The sequence below is a fragment of the Macrosteles quadrilineatus genome, unplaced genomic scaffold, assembly GCF_028750875.1.
Source record: "Macrosteles quadrilineatus isolate MER2022 unplaced genomic scaffold, UCM_ALF_1.0 Scaffold_9__3_contigs__length_116548681, whole genome shotgun sequence".
Lineage (NCBI taxonomy): Eukaryota > Metazoa > Arthropoda > Insecta > Hemiptera > Cicadellidae > Macrosteles > Macrosteles quadrilineatus.
The window spans coordinates 25,273,671-25,295,844 of record NW_026542602.1 but is presented as its reverse complement, the minus strand read 5'-3'; the positions used below and the strand labels follow the sequence as shown (position 1 = coordinate 25,295,844).

The 22,174-nt window shown below is 35.7% G+C and overlaps 1 protein-coding gene across 4 annotated transcripts in view; it reads right to left on the bottom strand.

Moving 5' to 3' along the window:
* Positions 1–20,453, bottom strand: part of LOC129002752 (protein chiffon-like) — a 42,633-nt gene extending 22,180 nt beyond the window's left edge. Inside the window, exons 1-3 of one of the 4 annotated variants that reach the window (XM_054430784.1) lie at positions 19,789–20,453; positions 17,970–18,082; positions 7,699–7,872 (exon numbers count right to left, since the gene is read on the bottom strand). In XM_054430784.1, coding sequence (XP_054286759.1) covers positions 7,699–7,872; positions 17,970–18,082; positions 19,789–19,867 — 366 coding nt within the window. In that variant the 5' untranslated portion in view covers positions 19,868–20,453. Of the gene's footprint in view, positions 1–7,698; positions 7,873–9,432; positions 9,489–10,485; positions 10,605–17,969; positions 18,083–19,788 lie in introns of those variants that run through there. The other 3 variants (XM_054430786.1, XM_054430787.1, XM_054430788.1) reach the window with 3 other exon arrangements.
* Between the last annotated feature and the right edge of the window lie 1,721 nt (positions 20,454–22,174).

Below are 22,174 nucleotides of genomic sequence, written 5' to 3'. Positions count from 1 at the left end.
CGGAAGGTCAAATAATTTATACCTGTACCGCTAGGTCAAAAACTACAATGTTTGCAGTGTCTGTAGATCAAAAATCCCAGTAAGTCAAATAGTACAGTCCGAGCTAAAAACGTGGTTTATGTTAAAGCAATTGACTTATTGGGAATTTGAGCTAATGCAACAGCAGTTTTAATATAACGAAATAAGATAAAATATAAGTTCAGTTTCGCTGAGTCAACAGTGCCGGAAGGTCAAAAGTATAATCGGTTAAAAACAACGTTAGTCCTCTCGACGCATGACTTCAATAATTTCCCGTTTTGGTGTACTTAAAGTTGTGCTAAAATTTTGAAAATTGGCACAGAGCATCTTGGTGAGTCCTACTCGATGACTATTTTGTTGGAACTTTTAACTATTTACCGATCTAATTAATAAAAATTGATATGTATGGTGAAATAGTTTTAAATCGTGATTTCTAACATAAAAAAGTTAGCATGCGAGATATTTTTTGTTTTTGGGTTAGAGAGGTTTTGTCTGTGGCAAAGTTGTAGCCAAAAGTGTGATGCGTAAAATATATTTTTTTTGAATTTTTTACAATCAGTGGTTCAATAGATAACTTGGGTTGAAGAGGACGGCAAATTTAGCATTTCGCAACGCATGGAAAGAACTACATCGTACGATGCGACTGCTGAGTGGACTTTTAATTTACAGTCCTAAGAACAAGAAAAAGATGAATATACAGGGTGAGTTTTAATTGTCCCCCCCCCCAACTTTTTTCTACATTTTTTCAAATATCAATCCCAGACCACTTCCAAACATTGTTGGGTAGTAAGTACTTCATTTTGACAAGGTGGTCATTTCCGGCCGCCATCTTGGATCCGCCATATTGGATGCAAAATTTTTTTTTCAAATGTAAAGGTGGGGTTGTGACCCATTATTTCGAACTAGATTTTTACCCTGATTACAATGCCGCAAACTGTTTTAAAAAATCTTGATTCATGCTAAAGTTATGAGGGTTTTTAAAACTTTATTTTTAGCCCATTTTAACATTGTGCATTTACAAACTAAGACCATAATCTCAAAATAGTGCTAGATAAAGATAAGTATACACTACCAGTAATTGTCGACCTATTTTCACTTGGTTATGACTGATGTATCTTTTTCGGCCGCCATCTTGGATCCGCCATTTTGAAATGTGATAAATTATTTTAAATATGAAGGGGGTGTTGTGACCCATCATTTCTAACTACATTTTTAAGCAGAACTTAATTCCATCATCCGTTTTTCATTTTCATTTTTTGATTTTTAAATTTTGACATTTTTTACAAACAAATTGCAATATTTCATAAATAAAACTTGATAACAAAAAACGGATTGTGGCATTGAGTTAAGCTTAGAAAAGTAGTTCGATATGATGGGTCACAACACCCCCTTCATATTTAAAATAATTTATCACATTTCAAAATGGCGGATCCAAGATGGCGGCCGAAAAAGATACATCAGTCATAACCAAGTGAAAATAGGTCGACAATTACTGGTAGTGTATACTTATCTTTATCTAGCACTATTTTGAGATTATGGTCTTAGTTTGTAAATGCACAATGTTAAAATGGGCTAAAAATAAAGTTTTAAAAACCCTCATAACTTTAGAATGAATTAAGATTTTTAAAAACAGTTTGCGGCATTGTAATCAGGGTAAAAATCTAGTTCGAAATAATGGGTCACAACCCCACCTTTACATTTGAAAAAAAAATTTTGCATCCAATATGGCGGATCCAAGATGGCGGCCGGAAATGATCACCTTGTCAAAATGAAGTACTTACTACCCAACAATGTTTGGAAGTGGTCTGGGATTGATATTTGAAAAAATTTAGAAAAAAGTTGGGGGGGGGACAATTAAAACTCACCCTGTATAGATCACCAGTACATTCATATTATTTATAAAACATCTTTCTGTATTACCAGCTTACATTTTTCACTTATAAGAATACATCATAAACAGGGTGTTAAAAATAAGCGGGGAGATACTTTACCTAGTAATTCCTTGGGTCAAAATAAACAGAAAATCAAGGATAACATTTATTCCGAAATCGTTTCGTTAACCAGATATCCACCATTTTGTATTTTTTACATACAAATATTTATCTTTCCACTTTTCCAACCGATGTTTATGAAACTTGGTATGTATGTTAAGGTAGGAGAGACCCATGTTATAAAAAAAGACTCATCTCGATTCACCCAAAAATTTCAAAATTTAACACTTAACTACAATATAATATACTTTACTACACCACAATATTTACGTATCACCATAAATCTTTACCAAAATAAAACGTTAACATTTTTAAAATCCAAAGTAAATCAATATAATCTTTCTTTTTTGAAAAATATAAAAAAAGGCGATGGTAAAATAACGACAGGCGGGTTTCGATCTGGGTGTTTCAGGTTTGAATCTAGGAGGATTTAACATTAATTAGGTAACATTAATGTTTAATAGACTCCTCATCCCATTGTAAATTTTGAAGCTTGTTTTTTGCATCTAGTTCATGTACACACACTGATCGCTAGTGTAGACAACATTTTGTTTCTATTATTTTAGGGTTATTTTCATGACTTTTGCTTTACTGTTTGGTTATATAACTAGGAGACCAGTTATTGTTTATGATTATATCGTTTTATTGGTTCAATACTCCTAGGTTTGAACTGATTGAGAGGAATACATGAAACCGAAGGGGGGAGGTAGCAACAAGTGCACTAGTATTTACTAGTGTCCAATTACAATTTGATGGATTTAACCAAAACCTTTTCTATTTCACTTATTTTCAGCTGCTAAATTTCAAACGATACGTTTTAGCGACATCAATAACGTTATTATCATCATCATCGTTTGAGTTTGGGTTTGCGGCAATGTATTTTTATGAATAAAACCTTTAATTTGATACCAAACTTGACCTCTGCTGCTATTAATTGACTGTATGCACTATTAATTAACAGCTGTGTCTAAGGATTATGTCGGCCTTAGTCACAAACAGGACAAAAAGATCGCTCCACTCATCCCACACTCATCTCCATTCATACTTGGCTTAAAATGCATACATTTGTATGGTCGCCATTTCAAAGCAACATGGCTACATTATCAATGACAAACGTGGAAAACCTTATACGAGTGTGAGTAAGTCCGAAAACAGAATCAGTCCGAAAACAACTCTAAAAAACAATAAGCAATAAATTGCAAGAACCGTTGCTTATATCATTGGGTATACACGTATGTACTGACGTGTATACTCAATGCTTATATCGAACGAATGTACATCGTGAGAATTTCCATTAGTTGTTCCATTTAGTTGTGTGTCCATTATTATAATAGTTTAGTTGACTCTTTTAAAGTCAGCGGAAATTGTGACTGTTATTACCCTTGAAATGATGTTTGTGTAGTACTTTGCAATCCTACCAATGCTTATAGAATCATACGATTACAATTTTCTGGTTAGAATATGTCGCATAGAGTGGTGACTACTGTATCTTTTTGGTTTGCTTGTAAAACAGGTTCAACAGAGATTTTCATCGACTTAAACAATACGATACTCTCAAATTGTTCATTGCAATAACAAAATATCACACAGTTTGATGAATATTTGTGTGTAAACCACATACAGTACACCTGTATTCTATCTATTTTAACTTTTATTTTTCCAAGACTTTATAGAAAATCACGCATTACGTGATCAGTGAAGAAAGGCTGTATCCCATGTGTTTTATAGGTAAAGAAGACAAGGGCGGTCCTAGACATATATTTTGGGGGGGGGGTCACCGGGGGCCTGGGGGGTCCTGGGGTTCCCCCCGGGAAAAATATATAAATAAATAAATATAGGCTATACAGAGTGATCAACTCAAGGAGGCCACCATGGCCACAATGGGGGACATTCCTTTATTTTTTGTGACAGTTAAAAATATGATTTTAGTTTTTTTTTAACTCACCCACCATTTTCCAAAATGGCGGCCAAATTGAAAATTTCTCATGGAACACCCTATATTTTAGCATGTTTTCGGATAGAATAGGCAATTTAAAAACTTTTTTAGCCTTGACATTTTTTCGATAAACCCACTCGTTTAGGAGTACAGCCTATGAAAAAATGACTCCCGGTGTACATTTTACATCATGTAGCTCCTAAACAAGTAAGTTTATAGAAAAAATGCGAAGAGTAAAAAAGTCTTACAACTGCATCCACATTCCAAAAAAGACCATAATATTCATTAAAAATATGAATTATATTATTTAAAAACTGGCGGCAAACTTGAAAAGTGGAACACTTTTTATTTTATAGTCTTTAAGAAATGTAGATGCAATTCTAAGACTAATTTACTTTTTGCAATTTTGCTCTAAACTTACTCGTTTAGGAGGTAAATGATGTAAAATGTACACCGGAAGTCATTTTTCCATAGGCTGTACTCCTAAACGAGTGGGTTTATCGAAAAGATGTCAAGGCTAAAAAAGTTTTTAAATTGCATATTATATCCAAAAACATGATAAAAAAACTAAAATCATATTTTTAACTGCCACAAAAAATAAAAGAATGTCCCGCATTTAAAGTTTTTTCTAATTCCTACCGTTTCCGATTTACCAATGGTGGCCTCCTAGAGTTGATCACCCTGTATGTATGAATTTGAACGGATGGTGTTTTTGGCCTCTAGGGACCTCAAAACGAAAAATTAAATCGGTCCTGGGTCCAGGTGTTACCATAAGTACTACGGTAATAGCTTATTCCCTTTATGGGAAATTCGCCAAAAACCTAATAGTTATATAGAACAATATTACATTCAACCAGTTGTTAGTTAAAACAAATTATATGGGACTAAAACAAATCAATGATTACAAAGATTCCTTTAAAAAATAATTTGAACATCCTACTATTTTACTATGCATATTTAATTAATCTGCATCCTCATACCTAAGAATTGAATGTATCAATGGTCAGCATTACACATAGTATAAATAAGTCAACTCTAAATATGTCTTTAAATTTGTTTCCAAATGCTGAATTTGTGTCACAAATGCTGAATGTTTACAGCTGTTATGTTAAGCAAATTATATTGTACTAAAAGCTAGCTTAGAAGGTTAGCGTCGGCTGCTAGAGTTTTTAAAAATTAAAACTTAATTTCTAAAAAAACTGGGACCATTAATTATAATTATGGCTTTGACATTCCCTAGTTCTCAAAATTGTCTTTCTTTCAACACAAAACTAATGAAAATCCATCGTCTGGTTTATTCAGAATCGTGAAAAAAACCCATTTACGTTTTAATAATATATATGATAGTTTGGACAGGTTTCAACCCTTCCGAGGCGTAATACATTTACACAGTTTATATGTAGACTACATTATAACTCATAAAATAGTTCTACAATTAAATGGATCTCCTTTTACAAACGTATATAATAACCAGAAATTTTCAGATCGTCCTTGCGTGTATTTTATGCCACAAATTTTGACGAAAGGCTTTTCATTACATAAACTATACCTATTTACAGTGTTGACCAAACAGTTGGCAAGAAGCATTAATAGATAAGCTATGTACCAAATATGATAATTTTAGCTCTATTCTAATTATGACAAAACACGAAGTAACTAAAAGCAGGTTTTGTTGGTGTAGTATGCGTTGCAGGAGGTCTACTTTACACTGAATCGACGTTCACTTTTATTGCTTTTGATCTTCCGGCACTGTTGACTCAGCGAAACTGAACTTGTATTTTACCGTATTTCGTTATATTAAAACTGCTGTTGCATTAGGTCAAATTCCCAATAAGTCAATTGCTTTAACATAGACCACGTTTTTAGCTCGGACTGTACTATTTGACTTACTGGGACTTTTGATCTACAGACACTGCAAACATTGTAGTTTTTGACCTAGCGGCACAGGTATAAATTATTTGATCTTCCGGGACTGTTGACTTTCAGCAACATTCCCGTCAGATCAACAACTGTCAAAACAGCTACGTGCTAGACCACTGCCTTTATCCTCTTAGTTTAGCTGTCTAAACATGACATTGTCTAAAACCATTTCCAGTGGTCTGGCATAAACTGGCCTCGGCAAGAACAGATAAGTAATGAGGTCGGATATCACGGTAAATGACAAATACTTCTGCTGCAGCAAACCTACAGACTAAGGAAATTCTAAAAATTGTCATATTTATTTCCTTTTTCTATTTAAATAACATTAATTTTAATGATTACCTATTCAAGTTTAATGCTACAGGGAAGATAAATGTGTGTGTGTTTTTTTTTTTTTTACTGAAATATTATTAGCCTAAAAAATAAACACATTTGGAAAATGAAATAAAAATAATCCATAAACAAGCAAACTACAACAGTTTATTTTCTCTCTATAAGAATAACATGGGAATTTTTAATTTACAATTTTTGGAATTTTCTCCGTTCTTCTTTGGTATTTCCTTCTTAACCCTTAAGTATAAAACAAGGCTCCAATATAACTTACTAAATTAAAATTGTTAATTTGTTTAAACTCAAACAAATTGTTTAGAAAGACATTGTAAAATATTATGGTTTTAGGGCCAAAAATAGCCCCCGTTCCCATAGTCTGGCCGGTTCGTGAACTCGTTTGAAATAATGTTAGTTGACACTTTCATACCAAATGTCATCAACGGTAATAACTTAACTAATTCTCTAGATGGGAAATTTGCTAAAACAACGTTTGCGCTGGTGCTGTGACCATGGTATAAGATGACGAACACGCTGTGAGCGTTGGACATGTTGACAATTGTGTCATGATCGCAGGAGACGTTCAAGATGGCAAAACTATGTCCACAAGACATGTTTAAGATAGCACCATGACATGTCGACAATGGTGCAGTGTTAGCGGGATATGTTCAAAAATGGCACGGTGACCACCAGACATATTGACGATGACGCCATAACTGTCAGACATGTTGACTAAGGCGCTGTGATCACGGTGTCCGCAAGACAAGTTGACGATGGCTCTATAACTGTCAGACATGTTGACTAAGGCGGAGTGATCGCAGTGACCGCAAGACAAGTTGACGATGGCTCCATAACTGTCAGACATGTTGACTAAGGCGGTGTGATCGCGGTGACCGCAAGACAAGTTGACGATGGCTCCATAACTGTCAGACATGTTGACTAAGGCGCTGTGATCGTGGTGACCGTAAGACAAGTTGACGATGGCTCCATAACGGTGCCGTGATCTTGGAGGATCTTCGCACTGCCGCTGTGACTGCGAGATGTGTTGACGATCGCGCCACACATGAAGGTCTGATAGACGATACTCTACTGTACTTGAGTTTCTAAAGCGTGGAGAATTCTAGGAGACTAGGAGAGAGTTGTAAAGAAAATGGCTGTTTAAAAGTCAGAAGAATTAAAAGAAAGACAAGAAGAAAAATTAAATAGCCAATTTCCATTTTTCTTATTTGATTTTCAATAAATCTATTTAAATGACACTAGGAGTAATAAAAACCTAGGTTTGCTATGACAGGGAGGGTAATAATGTTTGTTTTTTAGAAAAATATTATTAGAGGCCCTAGTTTAGTACCACCAATAAAATGAACATGAGCATTTTAAGATTTTTTTTTTCCGTAATCATATATACTTCAATAGGCCTATACTAAAATGTTATAGAAAATGTTAAATTGGAAAAACCAATTTTTACTCCATGTTAAGTTTATCATAATTTTTTATAGGCCTACTCACGGTTTTCTTCTGGCCCAAGCCATCGAGAGGAGACGACACACCCACTGATGGAGAGGGGGAAGGTGAAGGCGAGGCAGGTGTTGAACAACTTGCACTGGGACGGCTTTCCGACAAACTGTCCTTGCGATCAGTCACAACGTAACTCACCTCCTTTACTAGGAACTGTTCTATAGTCTGCAAGAGAATGACACTTTGTAATCAAACTATGGAACTACCTCGAACTGTAAGCTTACTTACACATTACAGGTGGGTTACTTTTTTAAAGGTTATTTTAACTATCGGAGACCCAAAAACACTCAAGTTAAACAGATTTTAATTGAGATACAGTGGAAATTGCTTCTCTAGCTTATAACAAGCTAGTTAGTTGTTTACGCATACCCGACAATAATGTCAGCCAGGATAGCGTTGAAAACGTTGCCACCTATTAAACAGCATGCTGCGGCAGTTAGGTTATGGCTTTATAAATATTTGTTTGGTAGCCAAACTTTCAGTATCAATGTAAATTCTTCAAAAACATTAAAACCCTGTTTTGGGGAAGGCCAAGCGAGTTTGCCCATATACAATGATGATACATCACATCATCCCTGGCTTTGGTAAGTACAAAATAACACCTTGTCACAATATCAAGTAGCCTAATTCACAAGATAAAGAAATAAGAGCGTATTGTTAATGTAGGCTTAGTGCTCGTAATGCTCCGGTAATTTAACAATAACCCCGCTGCACCAAACCTACCGACTAAGCGAATTATCATTTGCCTGGATTGATTTTCAATTAATCTATTAGGTTAACATTTATGTTTAACGAGTACCTAGGTTAGCTGCTACAGGAAAACTAATAAAGTGTGTTTTTTATTAATAGAATATCAATAGCTTAGTATGAAATAAATAAATCCGCCAAGATTGATCCAAAAATATCCATAAACAAGCCAACTACAACATCTTACAATATTCTCCTATGGAATAACATGGGAATTTTAAATTAAATTTGTTTTTAATTTTTTACGTAGGCTAACCCATCACCGTACAAAAACACTTTGATATACTAAATTATTTTTTTTAAGCTCTTTAAAAAGGTCTGGAGAAAAATTTATAAATTTGGTTTTTTAAGGTTAGAAAATTAGAAAATCCCATTTTTACCCCATAAAACTCCCCGTTAAACCCTGTTCCCATGGTCCGATCATGCTGGTTCCCGAACTCATTCAAGTTTATCGCGCCTTACTCCTTCAACCCAAATTTTATCAAAAATTACTCAAGTTATCATTTGGATGTACACATATATAGATATAGGCCTTAGGCCTATAGATGTATAAAAATTTGAACGAATGGTGTTTTTGGCCTCTGGGAACATCAAAATGAAAAAGTAAATCGGTCCCGGGCCTAGGTCTTCCCACGAGACCTACGGTAATAGCTACTTCCCTATAGGTAAATTCGCTAAAACATATGTGCGTAAAAAATTAGTCACTTCGAGTACAGTTTCACAGAGAACGAACGATGCTTTAACATATTAACCACCAACTATAAGTTTTACTCATCCCTCAGTTTCAGAGGAGTGTGACAGCCAGTAGGGAACGTGCACAATAAATAATTTAAAAAATGCTTGCAAAAAATTTCTAACTTAAAATCTCTAAGTTTGCCTAAGTTAACTGCTTAGTGGCCTAACATTGTATTGGACTCATCTTACAAAATCACATAACTTAGGCAACTTAAAAATATAGGCCTAACTTACTTTACTAACCTAAATCACAGATACCCAACATCCAATAATATCCAGTAGCAAACCTTAAACTAGGCCTACCTATACCCTAGCTTTAACATGGCCTAAGTTTGGTTAACTAAACTCTCTATTGAAAGTAAGATAAATAATATAAGTTCACTGCTAGGCCTAGCTTCTTTACAAAGATAGGAATTGTGTTAGTATTGTGATAGTAAGCAAAATAATTGAATACTTGACAGTTTACATTTAAGAATGTGGAACATGGAATCAGCTGATCAAAAATGTCAAACATGGAATCAGCTGATCAAGGCATTATTGACAAACTCACAGCTGTGTTAATACAATAAATTCATCGTTGGGAATAAGGGCTTCCTAGTCCTAAGTTAACTTAGTCAACTTTATCTGACTCCTAAGTTAGTACAAATTTAGTAGGCTACTTAATACTTAAAATTATTAAGTAAGGGTAAATTAAATTTGGATGGAAATTAATACACAAACCTACACACCTTTGAATAAGTTAGCATACGAAGCTAACAAATAAAGCTCATGACTCATCTAGTAAAAGAGGTTACTTACGATAGCACACTGACCTTCCTCAAACTAAAATATCATAAGCTTAACTTATTGTAAAAGTAATCACAGAGATTGCGTGTAATGCAAACGATGTTGTATGCTATTTATATAACCGAGTCTTTCACAGATCGCAAATAAAAGGTAGCCTGTAAGACGTTTCCAAGCAGCGCAACTCGGATGTCGCTCGAACAAGTCACTAGCCCAGTAACAGTAGTAGAACGCCATTATTTACGCACACAACTGAAGAAATTTCATACATAAAACCAAACCTAGTTACACTGATTTGTATCTGTCAAAAATAAATCGAGCCGAAACCAGACGGGCCATTAATTTACTTAATAAACATAATGTTTATGATCATTACCAGAGTTTGTAAACAAAGATAAGTAGAGACCCGCCTTTTCTACCCTCCCAATAAAACTGCATTCCATATCGACGAATTGTGGTTATCCTACTTCAATTTGACGCTTACTGTTTTGTTTTCAAACATAAGTAACTTACTTACAAAATTTCAGTTCGAGAAGTAATGGAGTGATCATAAAAATAACAGCACTTTATAAATAAATCACTAAACGTCACAAAATGGACGGCGGACGCTATTCGCTATTGCAATTATTGTGACGCAGCTGCCACTTGAGGGCAATAGTTCGCACAATCGACGCTAGGCGCGCTGATGTCTGACATCGGCAACGTAGGGAGGGAAATGGAAATGGCCGGCGGCGGCATTGACCGGACGCCCCCGACAACTACGAACGAATACAATAGAAGCGAAAGTTCAGTTTCGCTAACGTAGTGCATTTATTCTACCCATTTCATAAAAAATATGTAAATTTAAATTGATTTAAAAACCCAATTCAGTTAAATCTTATTTACCTGCCACGACTGTAAAAGAGTCTCTTTAATGTTCAATAATAAAGTAAAGGATGTTCAATATTCGTTACAGTACTTAGGTACCAGCAAATCTTGAATTCCGACAATATAAAATGTGGATTTTGTGCAATGAAAAAAAACAATGGATTGACAGATTTTATAATTGTAATTTTTCGTATTTTTCATTAGTGTATTTTTTACTTTCTCGCTATGTCATAGTATATGGAGAAAGCCAGGTTCCAAGGTGGAGGGCTACTCTGACCCTGGAAAATAAATTTAAACGTACATTTCATCCTTAAAACACGCAATGTCATAAAACAGACATCAATGTAGTTTTTATTAAACTTAATAAGCAATGGCAGGAGTAGTATCATTGACTAGTATCAATGGTAGTATTAAGTTTCCCATAGATAAACTTTGTGGAAAATAGCACAACAAATAAAACAATATATTACGCTATGGAGAGTTGTACACCGGTTGTACGTATCGGTTGTACGCATCATCCTATTTTTACAGCAGTCAGCTGTTGAATTTAGGGCAAAGACGAGCGCCGAGCGTGCGAACGAGGACGGGGAAATAGCTGATCATTTCCTGATGTTCCATGCTTAGTTGTCAAATTGTCTGCTAGCCACTAACTTTACACAGGCATCAATCAGCGGTAGCAGTGGTAGCCGGTAGCCTATTACCATTGACTATATAAACACTAGTGTTGAAGTTTATATAGACAATGTTTATTACTGAATTCGATACTATACATATTGTGACAGATCTATGAAATGGAGAAAAACATAGGTTAAAAAACGTGTCTACTTGCTTGCATGACATATAACAGGTGAAATGGAAGGTTTTAGGACAATTGGGCACAGTTCTAGCATAGATGAAGTATTATATTACTTCATCTATGGTTCTAGCCTTTGGAGATGGCTTTATAAAGTCACCAAATGGCTTTTAGGACATATATGGCTTCGTTGTCTACAGTAGGCCTATGTTTTCAAATTCATGAATTTCGTCATAGTTTAATTTTTGAAATGTCTACTTGCTCATAACAAAGACAAATAAGAGGTGAAATGGGAGGCTTTTGGACAGTTGGACACAGATAGACATTAATAATGGCTTTAGAAAGTCAGTGCAATCCATAGTTATAATATTAGTACATAGTAATTATTTATAATAATTATAATTATTTATTAGTTATATATATAGTTTTAAAAATGTCTACTTATCCATGACAAATAAATGGGGAAATAGGAGGTTTTACAAACAGTTCTAGATGTTAAAACTGGCTGTAGAAAGTCACCCAACGGTGTTTAGGAGGATATGGCCGTAGTCTACAGTGTGTATTGAAATTCATTAATGCAATCGTTAAGAGTTTAATATTTAAAATGTCCATTTGCTCATGACTAACAACAGGTGAAATGGGGGATAATGGAAAATTGGGCACGGTTTTATGTGTCAAAAATGGCTTTAGAAAGTCACCAAACGGCTTTGAAAATCCCAAATTTTCCCGGACCCCCCTGCCTTATTGGGGGGTGCTCCACAACCCCTCGGTGCCCCCCCCCACCCCCCCGACAAGGTCCTACATCTGTCCCTCTCAACATTTTGATGCTGACGATGCCAATGTACAAAAGTGTTATATTGAAATAAAGAATTTCATTGTATTACTTTGCTATTTTAACAACATTTTTTAAACATTGAAAACTTGTATACGACTTATAAGTTGGTTATAAACATTGTGATATTAGTTCTTTACTGGATTATTTTCCACAACATTCATCGCTACAACTGTAGCATCATCCACCTGCTTTAGTAAAATATAATTTATTAAATACAGGGTGACACAAAGGAACCGGACGTTTTTTAAACAGCTGTTCCATTGTTGTCGCACGTGGTAGGAAGATTGAAGTTATGTCATTACCTTCAGTGAGGCTTGCCATTTTTGTTGAAATGGCTTAGTGGACCGTAGACCATCGCGTTTTCGCATACGATACTTTGGTCCGAAATGGTGAATCCGTCGTCAAATCCAGCGGGAATTTAGTCGACATTTTGATATTGAACGCCATGGAACGGTTCCAAGCCGGAACACGCTATAAAGATGGGTTTCAGGGTTCCGAACAACTGGGAATATAACAAGAAAGAAACCACCATCTTAGAACTTCGAGAACACCCGAAAACATCGCCAGAGTGAGAGCAGCATTGAATGAATGTTTCCTAACAAGGTGATCTCGCTTTGGTAACATACCGTGGCCATGATCACGTGGCTTGTCCACTCGTGATTATATCCTTTGGGGGTTTCTTAAGGAGCGTTTTCATGGTCACAAACCACGCACTCTAGAGGATTTGAAGTTTGCAATCACAGAAGATATCAATGGCATTGAACAAGACCTCCTGACCCGAGTTTAAGATGATTTTCAGACCAGAATGAACATTTGTAGATAAGTACATGGCCGCCATATGCATGACGTCATTTTAAAAAATTGACTGTTTTGTAACAAATGGCAAATGTTTACCTCACTATGTACAGTATTAAAACCATTTTATTCCTTTTAACTACTGTGTACTACTTATTTAAAAAACGTCCGGTTCCTTTGTGTCACCCTGTATAACAGTTCACTTACTGTAATATATAAGATATAAATTTTGGGGAATTTTCTATGTAACCATTAGGCGCATAGTAACGCTTCAATACACTAAATTATCTGTTTTTTAAAGCTCCACAAAATTGTTTGGAAAGAAATTGCTAAATTTTATGTTTTTAGGGTCAAAATTGGGAAAACCTAATTTTTATCTCATAAAACCCTCCCTAAATCCCCATTCTCATAGTCCCATCATTGGTCCCATTGGTTCGCGAACTCGTTCTAATGAATGTAGATTAACTTGTTTATACCAATTTTCATCAAAATCAGATAATTTTTGCTTGATTTATCGTGCTATCAGACACTACTGTATAGACTATATCATACTATCTATTTATATTCTATATATTATATAAATGTGAAATTCTGATCAATGCACATGCCAAACCATAGCACCTAGAAGCATGATATTTCATATATATATTTCTCTCATGGCGTAGGCAGATAATAAGAAGCGATTTTACAAAACTTCCAATGGGCCCTGACCCACATCTCTGTCAAAGCTGGCATGGAGTTTGTATAGGAAGAATAATTTCAATTTGTTTTGGTTTTTTGTTTAGATTTGCCTGCAATTTATTTAATCATGTAGTTGAATATTTTTGTAGTTGTTTAAACTCTTTTCATAGTATGGACACTAAGGTTTTAAATGTTAATGGCGAGTTCGTTCCACACAATATCATTCACATCAGGGAGGTGGTGTGTGTTTATTTATTTCACTCTCATTCATAATTCACCTTACACACATACACACACTAACTGTGCGCAAAGCAATTGCTAAACATGTGTGAGGAACTGGGAATATTTCCCAATCTTATATTATTTCACTTTTGGTGGCAGTGATGGGAATAATTACTTCTCAAAACTTCCGCCCCGGTGGCTTTGGAGTTTCTCATGTTAACCTAATGGGTATTTACATTTACAAGGTTACTAGCTGGCCCGACAAACGTCGTCCTGTCCTAATGGAATGTGGATTTATATCAAATGCCCGTTCATTTTCAAGATGAGCTCGTTCGCATCACTCAATTCCGTCCTGGTTGAAGTTTGTTCACTACGCTTACTCACCTTCAGGTTTAGGTCGTTTGCTACGCTCACTCGCCTCCGGGTTTAAGTGAGTGAGCTAATGTAAAGACAATTTTTTTGGAATTTTTAAAACCACATTACTAAATAACGGTTGGATGGATTCTAAATTTCACTCCTTATTCACACACTATCAAAAATCATTTATTAAATTAAAAACATAAACATAACTATAAACAATCCTACTTTGACAGTTCTAATTTTGTATCACACAGATGCTTGGTTAAATTAGCAACTGTTGTCGTAAGTTTAGACAATTAATAGTGCTGTTAAGATTCATTAATTCCGTTTAAATACGAGTACTCATAAGGTTAACATGGGAAACTCCAGAGCCACTGGGGTGGAGCCCTTTTGACAGATCTGCACCAAACTTCACACAAACCATCCTTGAATAATGCCTGAAAGTTTCATTACAATCTGTCAAGTGGTTTCGGAGTTCATAACGTTCAAATATATATACAAACTTCCTCTTTTAAAAATATAGATTAAATAATTTTGTCAGCTGAATCCACCAAACAAGTTGGTTCTATGATATAGCATTAAAAACTAAAAATTTATAAGGTTTACCAACATGGTGCAACACCATTATTTTTTGCAATTTTACAATAACAGCTAATTTGAGGTAAGCAGTAGCAAAAAGCTGTGATACACTACGAGAACTGTCAAAGTAGGATTGTTTACAGCTATGCCTATGATTACATTTTTTATTTCATAAATAATTTGTGATATTGTGCGCATGTTTGATAATATACTTTTTTAGCGAATTTCCCATAAGTTATAATGAATAAGCTATTACCGTAGGTCTCATGGTAAGACTTGGACCGGGGATCGATTTACTTTTTCGTTTTGATGTCCCTAGAAGCCAAAAACACCATCAGTTCAAATTCATATTTATATACATGTCCGTTAGCACAATAACACAAGCAAAAATGATCCGATTTCAATGAAATTTGGTACAAACGTGTAAACCTTTGTTACTTCGAACGAGATCAGGAACCAGCATGTTTCGGACCATTGGAACGGGGTTTTATGGTGGGATTTATGGGGTAAAAATTAGTTTTTCTCGTTTTTGACCCTCTTAAAAACATAATATTACCCAAATTTTCTCTAGACCATTTTGAAGAGCTTAAAAAACTAATAATGTTGTATATTGAAGTGTTTTTGTATGATAATGGGTTACGGAGAAAATTGTAAAATAAAAATTCCCATGTTATTCTTTTGGAGAATAAGTAAGTACAGTTGTATTTTGCTTGTTTATGGATATATTAGGATCAAACTTGGCAAATGTAGGTATTTATTTTATACTAATATATTAATATTTTACTAAAAAATCACGTTACGTAGATAGCAAACCAAGCCTAGATACTCGTTAAACGTAATGTTATTTGAATAGATTTAATTGAAAATCAAATCAGGCAAATGGAAATTAGCTTAGTCTGCAGGCTGCATGTTTACTGCGGCGGGGGTATTCTATTGTTTAGGTGCAGTGTTAGAACAGTATGGCTGTGGTAGATGTGTAATACTTAGGCCCCGTTTATGCACCAAGAGCGGGAGCGGTAGCGGTTGCAGGAGCGATTTTCAACACCATTGGGTTAAATGGTGCTGTTTATGCACGAAGAGCAATAGCGGTAGCGGTTGATCTCCCGCTGCGGTTTCTAATTCGACCGCTGTGTAGTTAGAAATCGCAGCGGTTGCTTGGGATAGAGCAGTTTTCAACTACATTGAGTCAAATGAGACTGTTTATGCACGGCGGGAGCGGAAGCGGCTGCAGCCAGGGTTGCCAACTTGACCCACGCCACAGAAAACGTACTACTATAACCCAGAATGCCAACCGCATGGTAAAAAGCATTAAGCGTTTTGAGAGAGCTTTGCCTGTCAATCCGTAGGCAGCGCCACCAGCGTCGCCATGCACTCAGCAATGAATGAATTTGAACGGATGGTGTTTTTGGTCTCTAGGGACCTCAAAATGAAAAAGTAAACCAGTTCCGGGTCCAGGTCTGACCATGAGTACTCCGGTAATAGCGTTTTACCTATATGGGAAATTTGCTTAAAACTTTAAGGATAAACCAACATGGATAAGACACTTTTTTAAATATACAAATATGCAAATAATTTTTTTCCGGGATAAAACATAAGATCAATGCTGCTTCCGGTATCATTAAAGATTAGGAAATAAGAGAGCCTAAAAAGGGTGATAAAATTACAACAAATTGTTTTATTCTCTCAATGGTCCAATGCGCCAAACATGCACCGATGAACTTAAATGAAAAAGTTAGTTTTACTTTAACATATAGGCCTAGCTGACCCACTGCACACATTGATTTTGTTCAAATATGTGCTGGCCTAATAATCAGATCATTGTCACTTATTTCCTGAGGAGAAAAGTAGGTACTGTAGCTTTTTGATGGTCTGAAGCTGTAACCAGCCTCGGTAAGCTCCTCCATCAGGACCGTTAAGAATTGGCTCTGCCGAACTGTGCGATGCACAGCCTGCTAGGGGTGCCTCGACACTCGGTAAAGGCAGTGGATCAAGTGCTGGCTGTGTTGTGATTAGACAGCGATAAAGTTGGGGAGCAGATGCCCTAGTACTGGCCCTGGGCGGAGGTGACAGTCACCATTCCAGCCACATTTCAGACCCAAATATATTAGAGCATTGTACCGACACGAGATCACTGGGCTCAAATCTTTCCTTTAAATAGATATTAATAGATCTCCACCTTGTAATCTAAATCCCATGTTTTAACAGACCAGCTATCGCCATTTTTTTTTATAAAAGAAGAACATAGTTGTGTGAGCCAGAATGAGCAAAGGTCTAAAATTCATTTTTTAGGCTACCTTATTTATTAAATTGCTAACCAACTTGATGGGTAGTAACAGTTGATATAGCTTAAAAAGTCATTCCATTATTTTGACTTGGTGAGACAGTTATAGTTCGGCCGCTTAGAAAGCGACCTCCTCTAGCACTGGTTTAGCATTAGCCCGCAGGTCGTTTTCTATGCGGCCGAACTATAGTTAGTGTATTCAACAGAAATTAGTTATTAGAATCAGCACAATCTGTCGGTGGTTCACATCAACTACGATTTTGATTAAAAAACTAGCTACAAATTTAACATGGAGATGGAATGTCTGGTTGTATTTATAGTCAAAGGTAGTACTCTACCCTCTGACATTTGATTCACAGCTAATCTTGTTCACAAATTAATGATTTATGCCAAACCAAATCCTCCTTAGCAGAATTAATGTATTAATTATTTTTTACCAATGGTGTGTGTTACAAAAGGTAAGTTTTACAAAAAACCTTCAAGACTGTCCTTCAAGATGGCAATGTGCAATAGGAGCTATATTAACTTGAGATTAGTGTAAAAGCATACCGGTAGGTACTGTAGGTACTATTGTAGTGACTTACCGCACCAAGTGATTTGAGTTTAGTTTCCAACTTCGACAGCGCAGCACTGTTTTTAATATCTAGGTAAAACTTTTTTGTCGAAAGCGGTTTATAAACTTTTTGTTTTCTAGAGCCTGAAATATAACAAATATTATTAGATCTTTACCAGACTATAGCCTACTACACCTACTCACATTATGATACCCGTACCTACAAAATTTCAGAAGAAAAAATGTAGGGGTACCCAAACAGACCAATAAACAATAAAACAAGCTACACAAATGTGTCCAAGTTACACCCCAACAGCGCAACCAATTATCAAACAATCTGGACTTAGGCCTGGTAAATAGTGATGGGACAAACGACTGATTTCAACCATCCGATGGTTTTTAGTGTAGTGGGGTGGGGAAGCGGCCGTGCTGCTTCCGGAAACAGCTAGAACTATCTATCACACTAGAGAATGAATGGATAAACCATCAGTTCGCGTGCCTCCCTAGATAGGCTAGTTTTGGTATTTATGGCATTTGGCGTTCCTATCCAGCGTCATGTTTCGGAGAATTTACCCGTAGGCCTACATGAATAAAAATAGATTAATGTTTTGAATGATTAAAGAACTAACATGTAGGTACTGTTCCTAAGTTTACTCTTCTATGTTATTTTAAGGTTTGTTATTCACTATTTAAGAAGACAATTAATTATTTAATCTTTTGATGTGTCTTAAATTATGACCACTCGGTAAGTTTAGGCCTATTGGATATTTATAACTCACGTAGGCCCTACCTAATATTTTTACGTCAAAAAGCTATCAAGGCTGATTGTACAAATTAAAAAAGTCTTCAAAGGCCTAATTTAAACTACTATACCGGTACGCAATTATTAACTTAATAGCTGCCCGAATGCATTTTGTGCTGAGCTGAGCATGAGCAGATGAATTACCTGAGAATAGATGAATAAAATACCCTCTGGTAACCCATTTAATACCCCTGTGTTAGATAAGGGATACTTAAATAAGGTACGGTACCGGTAAACAAATTAACTCATCAGGCAAATAAACAAATATTCATTTCACCATTCAATAAAGAACAGTTTCAGATGTAAAATAACTTAGCTATGGGCCTAATCGTAACTTTAGTTTAAACGAATGAAAATACGACACAGATAACTTAGGGCCTAAAAAGTTAGTTTTACAATAGAATGAAAATGTGGAACGGGTGGTTTACAGACAGATGAGATAAGTTTAAGTTAGGGTAGTTTATTCGGCTGATTCACATGTGATAGAATGGATGGTGGGTAGAGTTTCTTTATTGGGCTATGCTAATATCAATTGAAACTATCGAATTGAAAATAATTATTAATAGGCTAACCCATATTATTAAATAGCCTATAGGTATCTATTATAAAATTAAACCTATCATAACCTAACCTAACCAACCAAACTTGCTGATGGTGAAAAAATCGCATGAAAGTTTATTTACTACATCGGATCTATAGTTTCAATCGGTATTAGGGCCTAGGTAGCATAGCCCAGTTAAGAAACTGTACCTACCCATGGTTAATCAAAATTAAAGTAACCATCGGATGAATCGGTTGGCACGCAACAACCAGGTGAATTGTTTGTTTCTATCGGATAACTTAACTTAGTTCCCATCACTACAGCCAACCTCAAATAAAATTGTTTCGCCCCCTTGAGGCACTCAAAGGGAAAGGTATTTTATTGTTTATTAGGATCGTAGGAATGGTTTAGAAGAAAAGTTCAAAAATACCCAAATAAGTTAGGCCTAGGCCTAACTAGGCTGTTGTGTAACTTATGTTAATCAAAATCGTTGTGGCCTAAGGTTACCTGTCTTTTCCTTTACTCCAAGCTGGTCATTAGTCTCCCTCCCTTTTTTATCTCTCTTCTTTTTGTAGGGAGATACCATGCCTCAAGATAAATCTAGCCTAGGAAGGAATTATGCTTCTAAATAGGCCTATTGGAATAACAATGTAGATACCACAAAACATCACTGATCACTGATTCAATCGACTCACAAAGGTTCTGAAAGGCTTGGCTTGGTTTGAAGATCGGGCTAGACCTAGTAGGCCTAACTGTCATCCAGAACTAGCCCTAGCCCACCACCACCGGATCTTAGGTCAATGTTTATACGTTTAGCTAAGTTAAAATGTTTTTTATACTGAACACAAAATATTTAGGTCACTAATCACTATTACAGTCCACAATTTTAATCGAAATGAAATCGTAGTATAGCAATATTGAATTGAAACTGAAGCTCTTTAAGGTAGAAGAAAATCCTCTTGCCTCTTCTCTTCTCGAACAAACCAAAAACCCATAAGAAGTGGGGTTTGTAACGGAGAAAAAAGGCACACAAGTATTAATATTTCTGCTATAAAATTGTGACCGTTGATGTCCTACAATTTTCAATCGCAAGTTATAATTGTCCCCAAACAAAAAGTGATACAGATGCAATAATTATAATTAAGCAAGTCTTGAATGTCTACAAAAGTACAAAATCGGAAACAAATGGAAATTTGGCTCCATCTCCATTTTAGTCAGCTCAGCTACTCTCTCGACTCGACTCTCGAATCTTGAGCAGAGCAGAGTTTGTTTGTCTGTCGTCGTCGTCGTCACGTCGTCAGTTCAGTTCAGTCAGTAACTCTAGCTCAAGCTCAGTCAACTTCTTACACCTACTCTTCTCAATGCGCATGCGCGATTAAACTGTAACATGAAGCTGCGACAAGCGTTCGATCATGTCCAGGAGCTGAGGGGGTTTGAGCATGCATGAAAGTAGTACCATAGACTAACCAACACTTGGGGGGGGAGTATGTTTTATCTATGGTAGTACGCAATGTTATTGCTGATTATTGTAATATGGACTGTGGTGATCAAAATTACGCATGTCGCCTATTTCAAAAGTGGTCGATAAGGTGGGGGGGAGGGGGCAAACATGGCGGTTTGTGCTATGCGTTAAAACGCTGATATTTCGAAAACGGTAAAAGATAGAACATCGGTTATTGTATAAAATATGTAAAAAAGGACTGGACTTTTCAAAGTAGTTTTTTTTTTTACCAAAAGTAGAATTAATTTGTGAGTGTAGCAAAGAAGTAATGTCAAATATCTTTGCTGATAGTTGTAATATGGACTGTGGTGATAAAAAATACGCATGTCGCCTACTTTTCAGGTGGTCGAGAACTTGGGGGGAGGGGGGCAAAGATGGCGGAACGCGCTATGCATTAAACCGACTGTAGCTCGAAGCTCGATAACGGTACGAGATGGGACATCGGTTAAAACATAGTTTTAATCAAAAAAATATGGTCAATACAAAAGGTTACCGTATTAGGTAAAAAGTTGTATCTTAACTAATAAAAAAGTTATAACAATAATAAGTTTAACAAAATCTACATTATACAGCTATTTTCTTCAAAAATCATATGGATTGTTGATAAAAATAGTGTAATTACTTAATTACTCGGCTAAATATTAACCAGATGCATTTTCTTATAAGAAAAAAAAATATTTTTACAAATACATATGGTTTAAAATGTAAAACACTATTACCTGTTTACTAAACAGGTTTACTAATAATTCCTGACACCCTGATCCTAAAAAAGTAGATTTTTAGGTGTGTGTGTGGTGCTGATGTACCAAATCTTATTGATTTATCTGTTGTCGTTTAGAAAATATTTAACTGTCTTCGGACTTTATTCCCCCCCTATATATATGTATATATTTTTTTATATAGATTTATGTACTGTATATGTCTGTGAACACGATAACTTGAGTCATCTTTGTCTGATTTTGGTGAAATTTGGTGAAACAAAAATTTGTCCCGAGACTCAAGCCTCAATTCGTACAATCACGCACTTTTTTAGGGAAAATGCAGCCCCGTCAAACTCAATCCTAGGTTATGGGCCTGAAATCTTGCCTAGTACGGGAAAATCTGCTAGTAGCCTGCTTGTGTGTGCTATAAATGTGCAATCTATACGTAATAAAATTGCTGAACTTGAAATACTTTGCTGTCAACTGGACATTGATGTGCTTTGTGTGTCTGAACATTGGTTGTTAGAGGCAGAAACTGCATACTACTCTAGAATCAATAGCCTTGACCTTGTATCTTGTTTTTGTCGAAAAACCCCTTGGGGGGGTGTGTCAATTTATATTAATACTAAATGGAACTACTCTTTATTAGACTAAAAAAAAGTGAGTACTGTGAAGAACTGCATGCAGAATT